We start from the raw sequence: 13,566 nt of genomic DNA on the forward strand, positions 1-13,566 counted from the left end.
TAACTTTTTGTTTGGTCCTAGATCATAGAATCATAGACTAGTAGAGTTGGAAGGGGCCTACAAGGCCATCGAGTCCCACCCCCTGCTCATTGCAGGAATCAGTGAAGTGAAGACCATCTTTGCCCCACAACCACTTGGGGTCAACTTCATCACTGGGGCTTCTGTTATTCTGCAAAGGATTACTCAGAATTAAGGCTAGGGGCTGTTGTTTGAGGTCACAGAATAGTTGCCACTTGGCATCTCCTAGCCACCTGACTGTTGACGCCATCAGCATGCTTGAAGGATAGGCTGCCCACACCCTCCCGGTTCATGCTACTCACTAAAGTTGGAGTGCTAACAAACTTCCCTGGCTACTCATATATGGCCGCAGGGTAATGATTCTCCTGGGCTGCTTAACACAGCTGCGCAGTTGTGATCTTGCGCATGTGGTGTGTAACTGATGTCAACTATCTGTGTCTCTCAATCCTTTCCCCCTCTGGTTGGTCACCCTTCCCCAAGACTCTCTCTCTCTTCTTTGCACAGTTAACGGTTGGACGTCTGGGAAAGGTTGTAGAGGAGAAGAAACCCATCACGCTGCAAGACATCAGCTTGGTAGGTCCATCAATGGTGCTGAGTTTGACTCCATTTGTCTCTGCACATGTCCTGCATATCACTGTAACTCGCAATGTACCCACATTATCCACACACATCCCGGGATGCAGCTGGAATGGCAGAAATCATAGAATAGCAGAGTTGGAAGGGGCCTACAAAGCCATCGAGTCCAACCCCCTGCTCAGTGCAGGAATCCACCCTAAAGCATCCCTGACAGAGGGTTGTCCAGCTGCCTCTTGAAGGCCTCTGGTGAGGGAGAGCCCACCACCTCCCTAGGGAACTGGTTCCACCGTCGCACTGCTCCAACAGTCAGGAAGTTTTTCCTGATGTCCAGCCGGAATCTGGCTTCCTTTAGCTTGAGCCCGTTCTTCCGTGTCCTGCACTCTGGGAGGATCGAGAAGAGATCCTGGCTTTTTTGTACCTTTGTCTTGAATAATGGACACACTTGTTGTTGTTTATTCGTTCAGTTGCTTCCGACTCTTCATGACTTCATGGACCAGCCCACGCCAGAGCTTTTTGTCGGCTGTCGCCACCCCTAGCTCCCCTAAGGTTAAGTCTGTCACCTCCAGAATATACATCTCACCAATAACCACGTCCAATTTGCCCTGGCTCATAGATCTTACATTCCAGGTTCCTATGGTGTGTTGACCTTTAGAACATCGGATTCGTCGTTCACCACCAGCACCGTCGGCCGCTAGCCGTCCTTTCGGCTTTGAGCTAGCTGCGTCATCACATCTGGGGCTAGCTGAACTTATCCTCTGTTCCTCCCCAGTAGCATTTTGACCATCTTCCGACCTGGGGGGTCCCATCTTCCGATGGTACATTGACATATCTCTGGTTGTACTGATCCATTTAGTTTTCCTGGCAAGAGTACTGGGGTGGGTTGCCATGACCTTCCCCAGGGATCGTATTTAGTCTGACCTCTCTGCCATGACCTTCCCGTCTTGGGTGTCCCTTCACGGTTTAGCTCATGGCATCCTTGAGGTGCTCAAGCTCCGGCACCACGACCAGGTAACGACACACACCCAATAAAAAAATTAATGAATTTCTTACAATCCCCGAGATAATCACAACTTTCCGAGAACTGTTTTCACCTCTTCCCGCAAAATCAACAAATTGTTTAAGCCTCTAGCTTAAGCTTTGGGGAAGGAAACCTGGAGCATGATGTGTTCGGATGCTCCCTGATGGGAGACGTTTTAGTTGATGAGTCACTAAACTGATCCATTAATTAATTAATAAAATTCGACTAAGTTTGGGTGTAGGGATACCTCTGTAGGGATACCCTGTTGAGATACTGGAGAAAGTGTGAGATCGCTTAGAATTCAGCACCCAAAAGCTATTACTTGCTATTAGAAGTAAGCGTTTTAGTATTAGTATTTTTTGCCCCTCTCTGTATTGCACGGACATTCTTGAACCCTGAGAGCCTCAGTAAGGAAGCAAGTGATTCCTTAACCCACAGGAGGGCTCATTGTAACCAGCCAAGACTTTAGGTGATTCATGCTCTGCTGAACGTTTGCAGCCCTAATTTCCTCAGAGAAATTCAACAGCCCCAAAGAGCAAAGTTCCCTTTTCTTGTAGACTTAAAAAAAAAATCTCCAGGGTGCTTTTGGGTTAGATTTCCTTCCCCACCCCCTCCCCCCCATCCAAGCAAACTATTTTGCCTGAATGAATTGTGATGCTTGAGATGACACTTCTGTTACATGGGAGAGAATGGCTGACTGAACCTCAAAGAAGAAAAAAGCGGGCCCCGTGGGTGGGCTGTCATAGTGTTCTGGCCCTGAACCAGCCCTTTAAAGCGGCATAGTCCGTATGCAAAGTGGGTGGGTTGCACGGCCCTCCAGCTGCCCCATGGGACACAGCCTAGCTCTCACGGAGGCAGTAAACCTGTTCTTGGGCTGTAGGATTTCAGGCTGCAGTTGTGGTCTCACATGGCATCACACCTTTACCTCCAGAACCCTGTACAGCATAAGTCCCCAAGAACGGCCTCTTCCAACAGGTACCTCTCGAACAGGTGGAGGCTGGCAGCTGGGCCTTTTTGGCGGTGGCCCCTTTGGAATACTCTGCCCTGTGGGAGGCTCCGCCCACTGCACTATCTTTTCAGCACCAGAGAAAACAGTTTCTAGTTCCCCCAGCCCTTAGAGGGCATCAATTTATTATTTTATATCATTTTTATATTGGTCTTTATATTGTTTTTTAATGTATTTCTTTTGTAAACCACTTAGAGATATTATATCAAGTGGTGTATAAGTAGTATAAATAAAAAAAATCAGTTAATGTGTCTTTCATCTGCCTCTCTCCTTTTCTTGTTCTGCTGCTTATTCCCTTCTTTTATTGTAACCAAATGTATTTCTAAATGTTTCATGCTAGTTTCTCCAAGAGTGCTGAAAGACCAGGGGTAGGGATTTACTAAATGAATAAATAAGATGCTCCCCTGTGCAGGGGGAAAAGTCCTTCAACATAGAAAAGTAGTGTGTCAGGAAGTAGGGCGGTTAAGAACCCTTTGCCCTGACAGACTAGATTTCTGCAAGCAAAGAATGTTTTGTACTGCCAAGTCTTCCGGCAGGTGAACCAGCCTCCGCCTGCCATCCCACGCGTGGTACAGCCCTGACCCGAGAGGCGCCCTTGCAGGGCTCCTCACACTCAAACGCTCTCTCCTTTTCCCTGCCAGGAAGAACACAAGCAGCTGGGCAACATGCTGGGCTTCGAGGTGACGGCCATGCTCTGCGTCCCCGTCATCAGCAGGGCCACGTCCCAGGTGGTGGCTCTGGCGTGCGCCTTCAACAAGCTCGGGGGAGAGAGGTGAGCGGAAGGCCTGCCTCCCAGCGGAGCGGAGCTGGGACAAATTCACGTTTCTCGGCGTTCTCTGGGTGGCCTCCGAACCTGGGAGGAATTGCCGCGTTCCACGTGTTAGTCCCACGTAGGGCGAGCCCACGTTGAAGCAGGAGCGGAGGCCTGTCAGCCGGGGGTGCAGAACCCCCTCCAGCCCGAGGGCCACATTCCAAAAATGGCAGCCATGAGTTTGGTCTTTCCTCTGAAATGCCTAGTCGAAGTTACTCATAGAATCATAGAATCATAGAATAGCAGAGTTGGAAGGGGCCTACAAGGCCATCGAGTCCAACCCCCTGCTCAATGCAGGAATCCACCCTAAAGCATCCCTGACAGATGCTTGTCCAGCTGCCTCTTGAAGGCCTCCAGTGTGGGAGAGCCCACAACCTCACCAGGCAACTGATTCCATTGTCATACTGCTCTAACTGTCAGGAAGTTTTTCCTGATGTCCAGCCGGAATGTGTCTTCCTTTAACTTGAGCCCTTTATTCCGTGTCCTGCACTCTGGGAGGATTTCAAAGAATCTCTTGGGGGCCGCATTCCGGCAGTAGGTGGGACTGAAGGCCAAAAGGGATGGGCCGAGAGACCCAAAACGCCCACACCTTTTAGCGTAGCGCTCTTGCTTTCATCAGTATCTAACCCTTAGGAGAGGCACTCCAACCTTTTAGATGGGGTGGGTGGGTGGGGGAGATCTGCAGAAGCTGGGAAATCACCAAATGGTGAGCAGGATTTGACCCGCGGACTTCAAGTTTGACATATCTGCGGTACTAGGGTGACCCTATGGAAAGGAGGACTGGGCTCCTGGATCTTTAACGGTTGTATTGAAAGGGGAGTTTTAGCAAGTGTCATTTGTACGCACGCAGCACCTGGTGAAATCCCCTCTTCATCACAACAGGTAAAGCTGCAGGAGCCCTGCCTAGCATGACCAGATACAAAAGAGGGCAGGGCTCCTGCAGCTTTACCTGTTGTGATGAAGAGGGGATTTCACCAGGTGCTGCGTGCGTACCAATGACACCTGCTGAAATCCCCTTTTCTATTCCCTTCTCACATGAAGTTCCTTTGTAGACAAGCACACTCAACAGGCAGGCATTGGAGGGCACATCTAGCGTAATATTCAGGGCAGAGGAGCCAGCAGTATATGGGCCATTGAGGTGGCCTACACGTGAGTCATGGGTGAATAGTGCTTGCAAATACCTGAAACCTGTATTTGAGATTCTAGGGTATTTATTTACATATTTGATACAACTTGAAAGCTGACACGTCCTAGTATTTCATTTTTGACAGTACTTAGTAGCTGACACACAGTGGGATGATTTATTATTGTTGTTGTTGTTGTTGCATTTATATACCGCCCCATAGCCAAAGCTCTCTGGGCAGTTCACATAAGATAAAAACGCTTAAAAACAATATACAAATATTTTAAACCACAAAAACATGCAAAACGCACTTACATTTAAAACCACTATATCAATTTTACAAACCATGAGCCAAAAAAACCAGACCCAGGGTCATTACATATTGCTAAGTGCCTGGGAGAAGAGAAAAGTCTTGACATATTTATATTTATTTATTTATTACACTTATATACCGTTCCCATAGCCAGGGCTCTCTGGCGGGTTTACAGAAATTCTAAAATAGAGATAAAAACAAGTATACAAAATTTAAAACTCTAAAACACAGAACATACACATATAAAGCATTAAAAACCGATTAAAAACGAAACATGTGGGTAATTAGGATGTGCCGCCATATGCCTGGGCAAAGAGGAAAGTCTTAACCTGGCGCCGGAAAGTCAGCAGCGTTGGTGCCAGGCGAGCCTCATCAGGGAGATCATTCCACAGTCTGGGGCCCACCACTGAAAAGGCCCTGTCCGTCGTTGCCACACTCCTCCGAGCCTCTCTCGGAGTAGGCACCCGGAGGAAGACCTTAGATGTTGAACGTAGTGACCGGGTATATTCATGTCGGGAGAGGCGTTCCGTCAGGTATTGTGGTCCCAAGCCGTGGCGCTGAAAAGATGACAATGTCGGCGCCAGGCGGGCCTCGTGAGGGAGATTGTTCCACATTTGGGGGGCCACCACAGAGGAGGCCCTCTCTCCTGTTGCCATCCTCTGAGATGCAGCATTTGACTGCATTGGATCAATGGCGTGAAATGTTATGCTAGTATTGGACCGAATTTAACTACAGGACCAGCATTGGGACGTAGGTGCTCTGGGTTGGGTGAGGCTGTGCTATACAGACCAGTCCACTAAAGCGCCTTTAAAACACCTCCACCTGTCGGGATAACAAAGGCCCTTTCTACACCTCAGGATTATCCCAGGCAAATGGAAGGGTTGTCCCTGCCTGCTTCCGGGATCCCCTGTGTGGCATTTAGATGCACAGGGATGAACCCGGGGGGGAAAGGCAGCTGTAGAAACAGCCAAAGTCTTCAGTAGACTCTGGGAGGTCAAGAGGGGGGTGGGGGCGAAGGGCCCTCCAGGGGGCAAATCCAGGATTAACGTGTTGCTCCGCCTCTCTTCCCTGCCTCCTGCAGCTACACGGAAACGGACGAGCGCAAGATCCAGCACTGCTTCCGCTACACCTCCACGGTGCTGACCAGCACGCTGGCCTTCCAGAAGGAGCAGAAACTCAAATGCGAGTGTCAGGTAAGGGACACACCTGCCCGAGCACCCAGGCAGCCCCCTGCCTCTCGTCCCCTCTGTGGCGGCCCTAAAAGGGGACGGCGGAAACCACTCACCCTGCAGCCAACGGAGATTTATCAGCAAGCTCAGTGGCGCCAATCCTCTGTCATCTGGGGTTGTTAGATCCCCGGTCAGAATGAGCCGCCGTTATGCGCAGGGCATCGCTCAGACTTCGGAAGTATGCGCGAGCCCTGTCCTCTCCTTTCAGCTCTTATTTCATACACGTCAACACTTCATTAAACTGGAATTCCCAGGATCCTTCGGAGACAGCCAAGATTTGTAAAGAGGCATAAAACCAATATATGTTTCTTGGACAGGCAGAGCTGCGACATGTGAGAGAGCATATTTTTTCAAAAGAGAGAGAGATGTGCTAAAAGGAAACCTAGACCATATGTTCAAAACCCCAAATGTTTTGCTATGATGTGTTTTTTTTGGGGGGGGGGGGCGATTTTTAGGAGTGTAAAAAGAAATGAAACTGCCTTCCTTTTTTGCATTTTCAGAATTTTTCGAGTCTGGGACAATACTCACAATTCTCCTCAGCTAGGGTGACCCTATGAAAAGGAGGACTGGGCACCTGTATCTTTAACAGTTGCATAGAAAAGGGGATTTCAGCAGATGTCATTTGTATATATGGAGAACCTGGTGAAATCCCCTCTTCATCACAACAGTTAAAGCTGCAGGAGCTATCCTAGAGTGACCAGATTGAAAAGAGGGCAGGGCTCCTGCAGCTTTCACTGTTGTGATGACACCTTTAACAAGACCCTGCCCAGGGCTCAGAGCAGTCCCTTCAGCTGAACTAGCAGGACAGGATGCAGGGGCACCATCCAAGGGACCGGCAGCCTCTTTATCACCTGCCAGATGATGCCGCGAAGGGAAAATGCACGAGCAGGATCCGGGCAGCGAGCTGAGATCAAGGGCCCGGTGGAGCGAAGGCAAGAAACCGCGTCGGGCACTGAAGCAGCCGCCCAGAAAGCTCAGGAGAGAGCTACTGGCTCAGGCCATAGCTAGACCTAAGGTCTATCCCTGGATCGTCCAGGGGTCAAACCTGTTCATCTCGGTGACACACAGGGGATCCAGCGCTCAGGCAGGGGCGAACCCTGGATGATCCCAGGATAAACCTCATGTCTAGCCGTGGCCCCAGCCTCTGATGGCATATTCCAGGCCCTTCCAGCAATACTCTGTTGTCAGAAAGACACAGTCCTCTAGAACAGCAATCCTATCCCAGTGGTAGAGCACCCGCCAAACCCAGGAACAAAGGAAGCTGTCCAGATAAGAACATCAGAAGTGCCCTGAGGCTGGATCAGGCCAAGGGTCCATCTAGTCCAGCACTCTGTTCACACAGTGGCCAACCAGCTGTCGACCAAGGACCCACAAAGCAGGACGTGAGTGCAACAGCACCCTCCCGCCCATGTTCCCCAGCAACTGGTACACAGAGGCTTACTGCCTCGAATACTGGACATAGCACACAACCATGGCTGTGCTGGATCAGACCCTAGGCTAGATCTGCACCAAGCAGGATATAACACTATGGAAGCAGTTTGAAAACGGTATATGGAATGTGTCAATGGGCCCCAACAGTTGTCAGTGCACTTCAGTACCGTTATAAAGCAGTAGTGTGGCTCCTGCCCTTACTGGAGTCCATACTGCACTAATTTCTGAATATATATTTAGATAGATAGATAGATAGATAGATAGATAGATAGATAGATAGAGATATATCCCAGGAGGGGGAAGAAAATATTTTCTTGCCATGCTTTTAAAACATTCTAATATTTTTCCTGCTTAGCTGCACATTTATATTGTAGGGTCATTCCTGGTGGAGAGGGGAAGGGATTGCGTCTAATTAAATTCAGTAATAAATAGAGAGATTAATTTATCTCCCTTTCCCCCACCCCAGGCTCTTTTGCAAGTGGCCAAGAATCTCTTCACACACCTGGGTAAGTGTCCTGAATTCATCTTATTTGTTTATTTATTGCATTTCTATACCACCCAATAGCCGACACCCTCTGGGCGTTTCACAAAAATTAAAACCAAGAAGACTATTCAAAGTATAATAATTATTATTATTAATTTATTTATTTATTACATTTTTATACGGCCCCATAGCCGAAGCTCTCTGGACGGTTCACAAAAATTAAAACAATAATAAAACAACCAACAGGTTAAAAACACAAATACAAAATACAGTATAAAAAGTACAACCAGGATAAAACCACGCAGCAAAATTGATATAAGATTAAAATACAGAGTTAGAACAGTAAAATTTAAATTTAAGGTAAAATTAAATTTTAAATGACAGTATAAAAACACAGTATAAAAGTACAATATAAAAGCACAACCAGGATAAATCTGAGCAGCAATGCAGAGATTAAAACAGATTTAAAATACAGATTTAAAACAGCAAAGTTTAAAAACTAAAATGATAAACTGTTAAAATACTGAGAAAATAACGTAGGTGCCCGGCAACCCTCCTTAGGGAGCTCATTCCACAGCTGGGATGCCACAGCAGAGAGGGCCCTGCTCCTGGTAGCCACCTGCCTCACTTCCTTTGGCAGGGGCTCGCGGAGAAGGACCCCTGAGGATGACCTTAGGGTCTGGGGAGTGGGTACATATGGGAGGAGGCGTTCCTTCAGATAGCCTGGCCCCAAGCCGTTTAGGGCTTTAAATGTTAATACCAGCACTTTGAATTGGGCCCGGACCTGGACTGGCAGCCAATGAAGCTGGAAAAGGACTGGCGTGATGTGGTCTTGTCGGCCAGTCCCTGTTAACAAACATGCTGCCCTGTTTTGTACTGGCTGAAGTTTCTGGGCCATTTTGAAAGGCAAGCCCACGTATAATTTTATTCATTTTATTTATTTATTGCATTTACATCCCACCTTTTTTCCTCCAAGGAAACCCAGGGCGGCATACATAATCCTCCTCCTCTCCATTTTATCCTCCCAACATCAACCCTGTGAGGTAGCTTGGGCTGTGAGCCTGTTACTGGCCCAAAGTCACCCAGTGAGCTTCCATGGCTGGGTGGGGGACTAGAACCCGGATCTCCCAACTCCCAATCCAACACCTTAGCCACTACACCGCACTGGCTCTCAATACATTGCAGTAATCCAGTTGAGAGGTTATCAGAGCATGGATAACTGTAGCTAGGCTATTCTCTGTCCAGAGCAGTACGACAATGGAATCAGTTACCTAGGGAGGTTGTGGGCTCTCCCGCACTGGAGGCCTTCAAGAGGCAGCTGGGCAACCATCTGTCAGGGATGCTTTAGGGTGGATTCCTGCATTGAGCAGGGGGTTGGACTCGATGGCCTTGTAGGCCCCTTCCAACTCTGCTATTCTATGATTCTATGATTCTATAAGGGTGCAGTTGGTATATCAGCCATGTCGGTGCCGTGGTAAGGGGCAGAAAGGGATTGCAGAAGCTTTTATGTGAAGAACTGTGGGCCCAGGGTTATCTTTGGCTCTATGTCCCTCCTGAGAGACAGTGGCCCCGTTCAGACAACATGTTAAACCATGCTGCTTAACCACAAAATGGTTAACGTTTTGTGGTTAAGCAGCATGGTTCAGTGTGTTGTCTGAATGGTGATCTGGCAGACAGAAAGTTGGACATGAATCTGAAAGGTTGCACGGCTGGGGCAAGTCACTCGCTCCTGGCCTCAAGCTCCATCTGTAAAATGGGAATAATGACAACAAAGTTTCCAAAGGGCCTGTGGCCGACATGCCTTAAGTGGCTGCTGTGATTCGACCACCATCTTTTATGGGCAACCAGGAACATCACCCACACACCACTTCAGGGCCTGCGGTGAGGGTGGGTGTGCAGAACTTTGCTGCCTTTGCTTTCGGACTCTCTTCACCTGGAGTCTGGCATGTCATCTGCAGACAATACCCGCAGGGCTCGAAGGGGCCCATTTGCAGGTCACACCTCGAAGGGCTTTCTCCTGGGCCGCCCCCAAACTCTGGAACGCACTCCTTCGAGAACTATTTGCTTGGCGTTTAGAAGGGGCGCGGAGACGCATCTTTTTAATTTAGCCTTTCAAATCAGCCAATGAGACAGCATCTAAACGTTAATACTAAACAATATTGCCCATTGCTGAGCCTCAGGAAGATGTGAGAAATTTAACTCAAATATTCAGCCAGGTGTGATGGAACACCCAAACACGCACCTGCGCAACAAGTCAGGGCGCTACAGGGGCGCCTCCTCCTGTATCCACCAGTCCCTGCACTAAAATCATCAGAGGTCCTTCTCGATTCCGTCTGGAACACAAAAAAAGCTCCATTTCTCATGTGCGAAAGAGAAGGGCCTTCTCCGCGGTGGAACCCCACCTTCGGAATCCCCTCCCACAGGAGGCACAACCGGCACCAACACCGTGTTTGTTTCAGCACCAGATTTAATTTGCCGTGACCTTTTCGGTTTATATTTGTATTTATTTAAGCTGGCTGGGACACCTTTTATGCCTCTCCGTTCGGTGCGGTCTTTAAGGCGTCAAGGGTTTTATCTTCGCGTGTGCCACCCTGAAAGCCCTCTTTGGGTTTATTTTAAAATAAAAGAACATCCCCACTGCTTGGTCCTTTGGGACGTCTCACCGGCTGCTTCTCACCCTTGCAGATGACGTGTCGGTGCTGCTGCAGGAGATCATCACGGAAGCGCGGAATCTCAGCAATGCCGAAATGTGAGTCCCTTGCGGGGCTGGGGAGAGACCCGCGTGTTGTTATATCTGACCTGAGATAGCAGTGGGGATTCCTCAAGCAGGCGGGGCTTGGAGATCAAGCTCCACCCCCCAGGAGGAACCAAAGGAGGCCCCTCATCCCTGGCATATAGGAGAGAAAGACGCCAAAGACAAAGGCAGGGGTGGTGGTGGTGGTGGTGGTGGTGGTGGCATGATCAGTGGGGTGAGGAAAGTGTAGAGGGAGAGGTGGGCTTGGGTGGAGAAATGAGAACTTCAGCAGGAATATCAGGGAGGCAGTGAGAGTCATGGCAGGGACTGAAAAGGGCAATTTGGACTGGGGAGAAGAAGGAAGCGAAGTGGCCTGGGTGAACAGGTGGTTCTGAACGCCATGGGACTGGATGAGGCCGCCTAAGGACACTGTGTCGAAACAGAGGCCAAGGCCAGATCCCCGAGGGAAGCCCAGGGGAAGCAGAGGAATATTCATCTCAGAAAACATCCAGACAGTGATGTGACAGAGGGGAGGAGACCCATTTGGTACTTGGTGCTCCTGCCATCTAGGGCGCCCAAAGATTTGGGCATGGCTGCCACTCTGGCTGGAGGAGGAGGAGGAGGAGGAGGAGGAGGAGGAGGAGGAGACCCCTGTGCTTACTGGCTCTTTAAAGGCTCCAGTGAGCAAAAGGTGGGTGGGCCAAGAAGGGCCAGAGCCAGTTCGGAACAATTATTTCAAATTCACAGTGGAAAAGCAGCCAGGCCGTTCCAGCTTGTGAGTCATGAAGACATCACTCACTAGTCCAAGAAAAAAAGAAAAGCACCTTTTACATAAAAGGATTTTAGAGAAGGGAGAATGTAAAGGACACGTTGCAAGGCTTAAGTGGAAAGTGAAATAGACGGCAATTACAGAGGGAAATAAAAATGTGAACAAGGTGGATTACAACTTATGAAGATTACAACTTATGAAATTAATGGCAATATAGTTCTTACTGAACTCTGCTGGGGAACATATGAAATGAACCATGTTAAGGCATAAGGTGAAATAGTTATTGCATGCAGTAATTACAGCAAACAAAATTAGCAGTAATTGAGCTATTGTTTACTTCCGCTCCACCTAAATCCCACTAGCTCAGCTACTGACGGCTTACTGTGTTCTCAGCTGTAGAGCATAGGTGTGCACAAGGGATGTGCTGGATGTGCCCAGGCACACCCTAATGTCTCAAGTAATAAGACCCAAATTGAGGGGGGCATTGATTAGGGATCCAGACACAATGTGAGTGGTCCTCCAGCTGCCTTGATGATTGAGTATTTAATAAATGTTCCCCTTAAAAACAACAACCTGGGTGCACACCCTAATGAAATGTGCTGTGTGCGCCTATGCTGTAGAGTAATGTAGCCTAAAGGTTAAGAAAGGGAGAGGAATAAGTGATGCCTACCTATTACCCAGCAAAGCATCTGGGAAGATGCCCATGTGACCCAACGTGTGGGATTCAGGAAAATTGAAAGGAAAAGAACCTCTCGTGCAAGCACTGAGTCATTACTGACTCTTGGAGGGACGCCAGCTTTCGCTGACGTTTTCTTGGCAGGCCTTATAGCAGGGTGGTTTGCCGTTGCCTTCCCCGGCCGTCATTACCTTTCCCCCAGCTAGCTGGGTATTCATTTTACCGACCTCGGAAGGATGGAAGTCTGAGTCGACCCGAGCCGGCTGCCTGAAACCAGCTTCCACTGGGATCGAACTCAGGCCATGGGGAGAGTTTCGGCTGCAGAAACTGCTGCTCCAGGTGAAAATTGAGGAGAAGGTTTAATAATAAAAATGATGAAGTCTGAACCCAGCTGAGGAATAAAATAAAAGGCAAGGAAATAAAAAAAGGAGAAATGAAGGGAGATTAGATCCCCTGAAAGCTAGCCAACCATCTAGCCCAGGAAAAATGAGCTCCGTGTAAAAATTGCAAGGAACAGTTTTGATAAGTGAGAAGTAAGATCTCCCCAAAGAAATGAGAGAAATTAATCCGAGCTGTGCAGAATGGCTGTGGAGGACTCAGCACAGAAAAAGCAAGTGCATTGTAAAAATTGCTGTGAGCAAACAGAATGTGAAATAAAAGCGAAGTTCCCATCCTTTGGTGTTCGAAAGAAGCGATACGTTGCAGCACACAAAAAAGTGAAAATGGAAGAGCTGAATCTGAGATTCAGGGAAGAAGTGGAGATTCTCCCTGTCCCCAACATCCCAAAGTCTGTATAAAGTCTTGAGGCAACCAATGTTACCCTAAGGCCTTATCAGGGTACCCTCTGCGAGCATGTATTAGATGCCTTTCTAATGAAGGTTATTAATTAACTTGATTAGATGCTGTATATTAGGAATCTCAATTCTCCATTCCAGCGAGAAATAGTTGAGCCACAGTTTAGAAGCAAAGGTTTCTTCCATTCGATAGCTCTGTGGGACTTATCCCCACTACCAAGGACTCCAAAAAGTAACAACAGCTACAGATGTGGTGGTGGCAGAGAGTCTGGTTTGTGTAGGGTGACCCTATGGAAAAGAGGACTGGGCTCCTGTATCTTTACAGGCTCAAGTTACAGGAAGCCAGATTCCAGCTGGACATCAGGAAAAACTTCCTGGCTGTTAGAGCAATACGACAATGGAATCAGTTACCTAGGGAGGTGGTGGGCTCTCCCACACTAGAGACCTTCAAGAGGCAGCTGGACAACCATCTGTCAGGGATGCTTTTAGGAGGATTCCTGCATTGAGCAGAGGGTTGGACTCGATGGCCTTGTAGGCCCCTTCCAACTCTACTATTCTATGATTCTATGATTAACAGTTGTATT

At 48.4% G+C, this 13,566-nt stretch overlaps 1 protein-coding gene across 1 annotated transcript in view; it reads left to right on the forward strand.

The window, feature by feature from the left end:
• PDE2A (phosphodiesterase 2A) overlaps positions 1-13,566 on the forward strand; it is a 455,035-nt gene that overhangs the window by 422,481 nt on the left and 18,988 nt on the right. The window contains exons 11-15 of the mRNA XM_063127363.1: positions 523-591; positions 3,260-3,390; positions 5,947-6,058; positions 7,992-8,031; positions 10,695-10,758. Coding sequence (XP_062983433.1) covers positions 523-591; positions 3,260-3,390; positions 5,947-6,058; positions 7,992-8,031; positions 10,695-10,758 — 416 coding nt within the window. The remainder of the gene's footprint in view (positions 1-522; positions 592-3,259; positions 3,391-5,946; positions 6,059-7,991; positions 8,032-10,694; positions 10,759-13,566) is intronic.

Source organism: Elgaria multicarinata, chromosome 5, assembly GCF_023053635.1.
Source record: "Elgaria multicarinata webbii isolate HBS135686 ecotype San Diego chromosome 5, rElgMul1.1.pri, whole genome shotgun sequence".
Taxonomy (NCBI): Eukaryota; Metazoa; Chordata; class Lepidosauria; order Squamata; family Anguidae; genus Elgaria; species Elgaria multicarinata.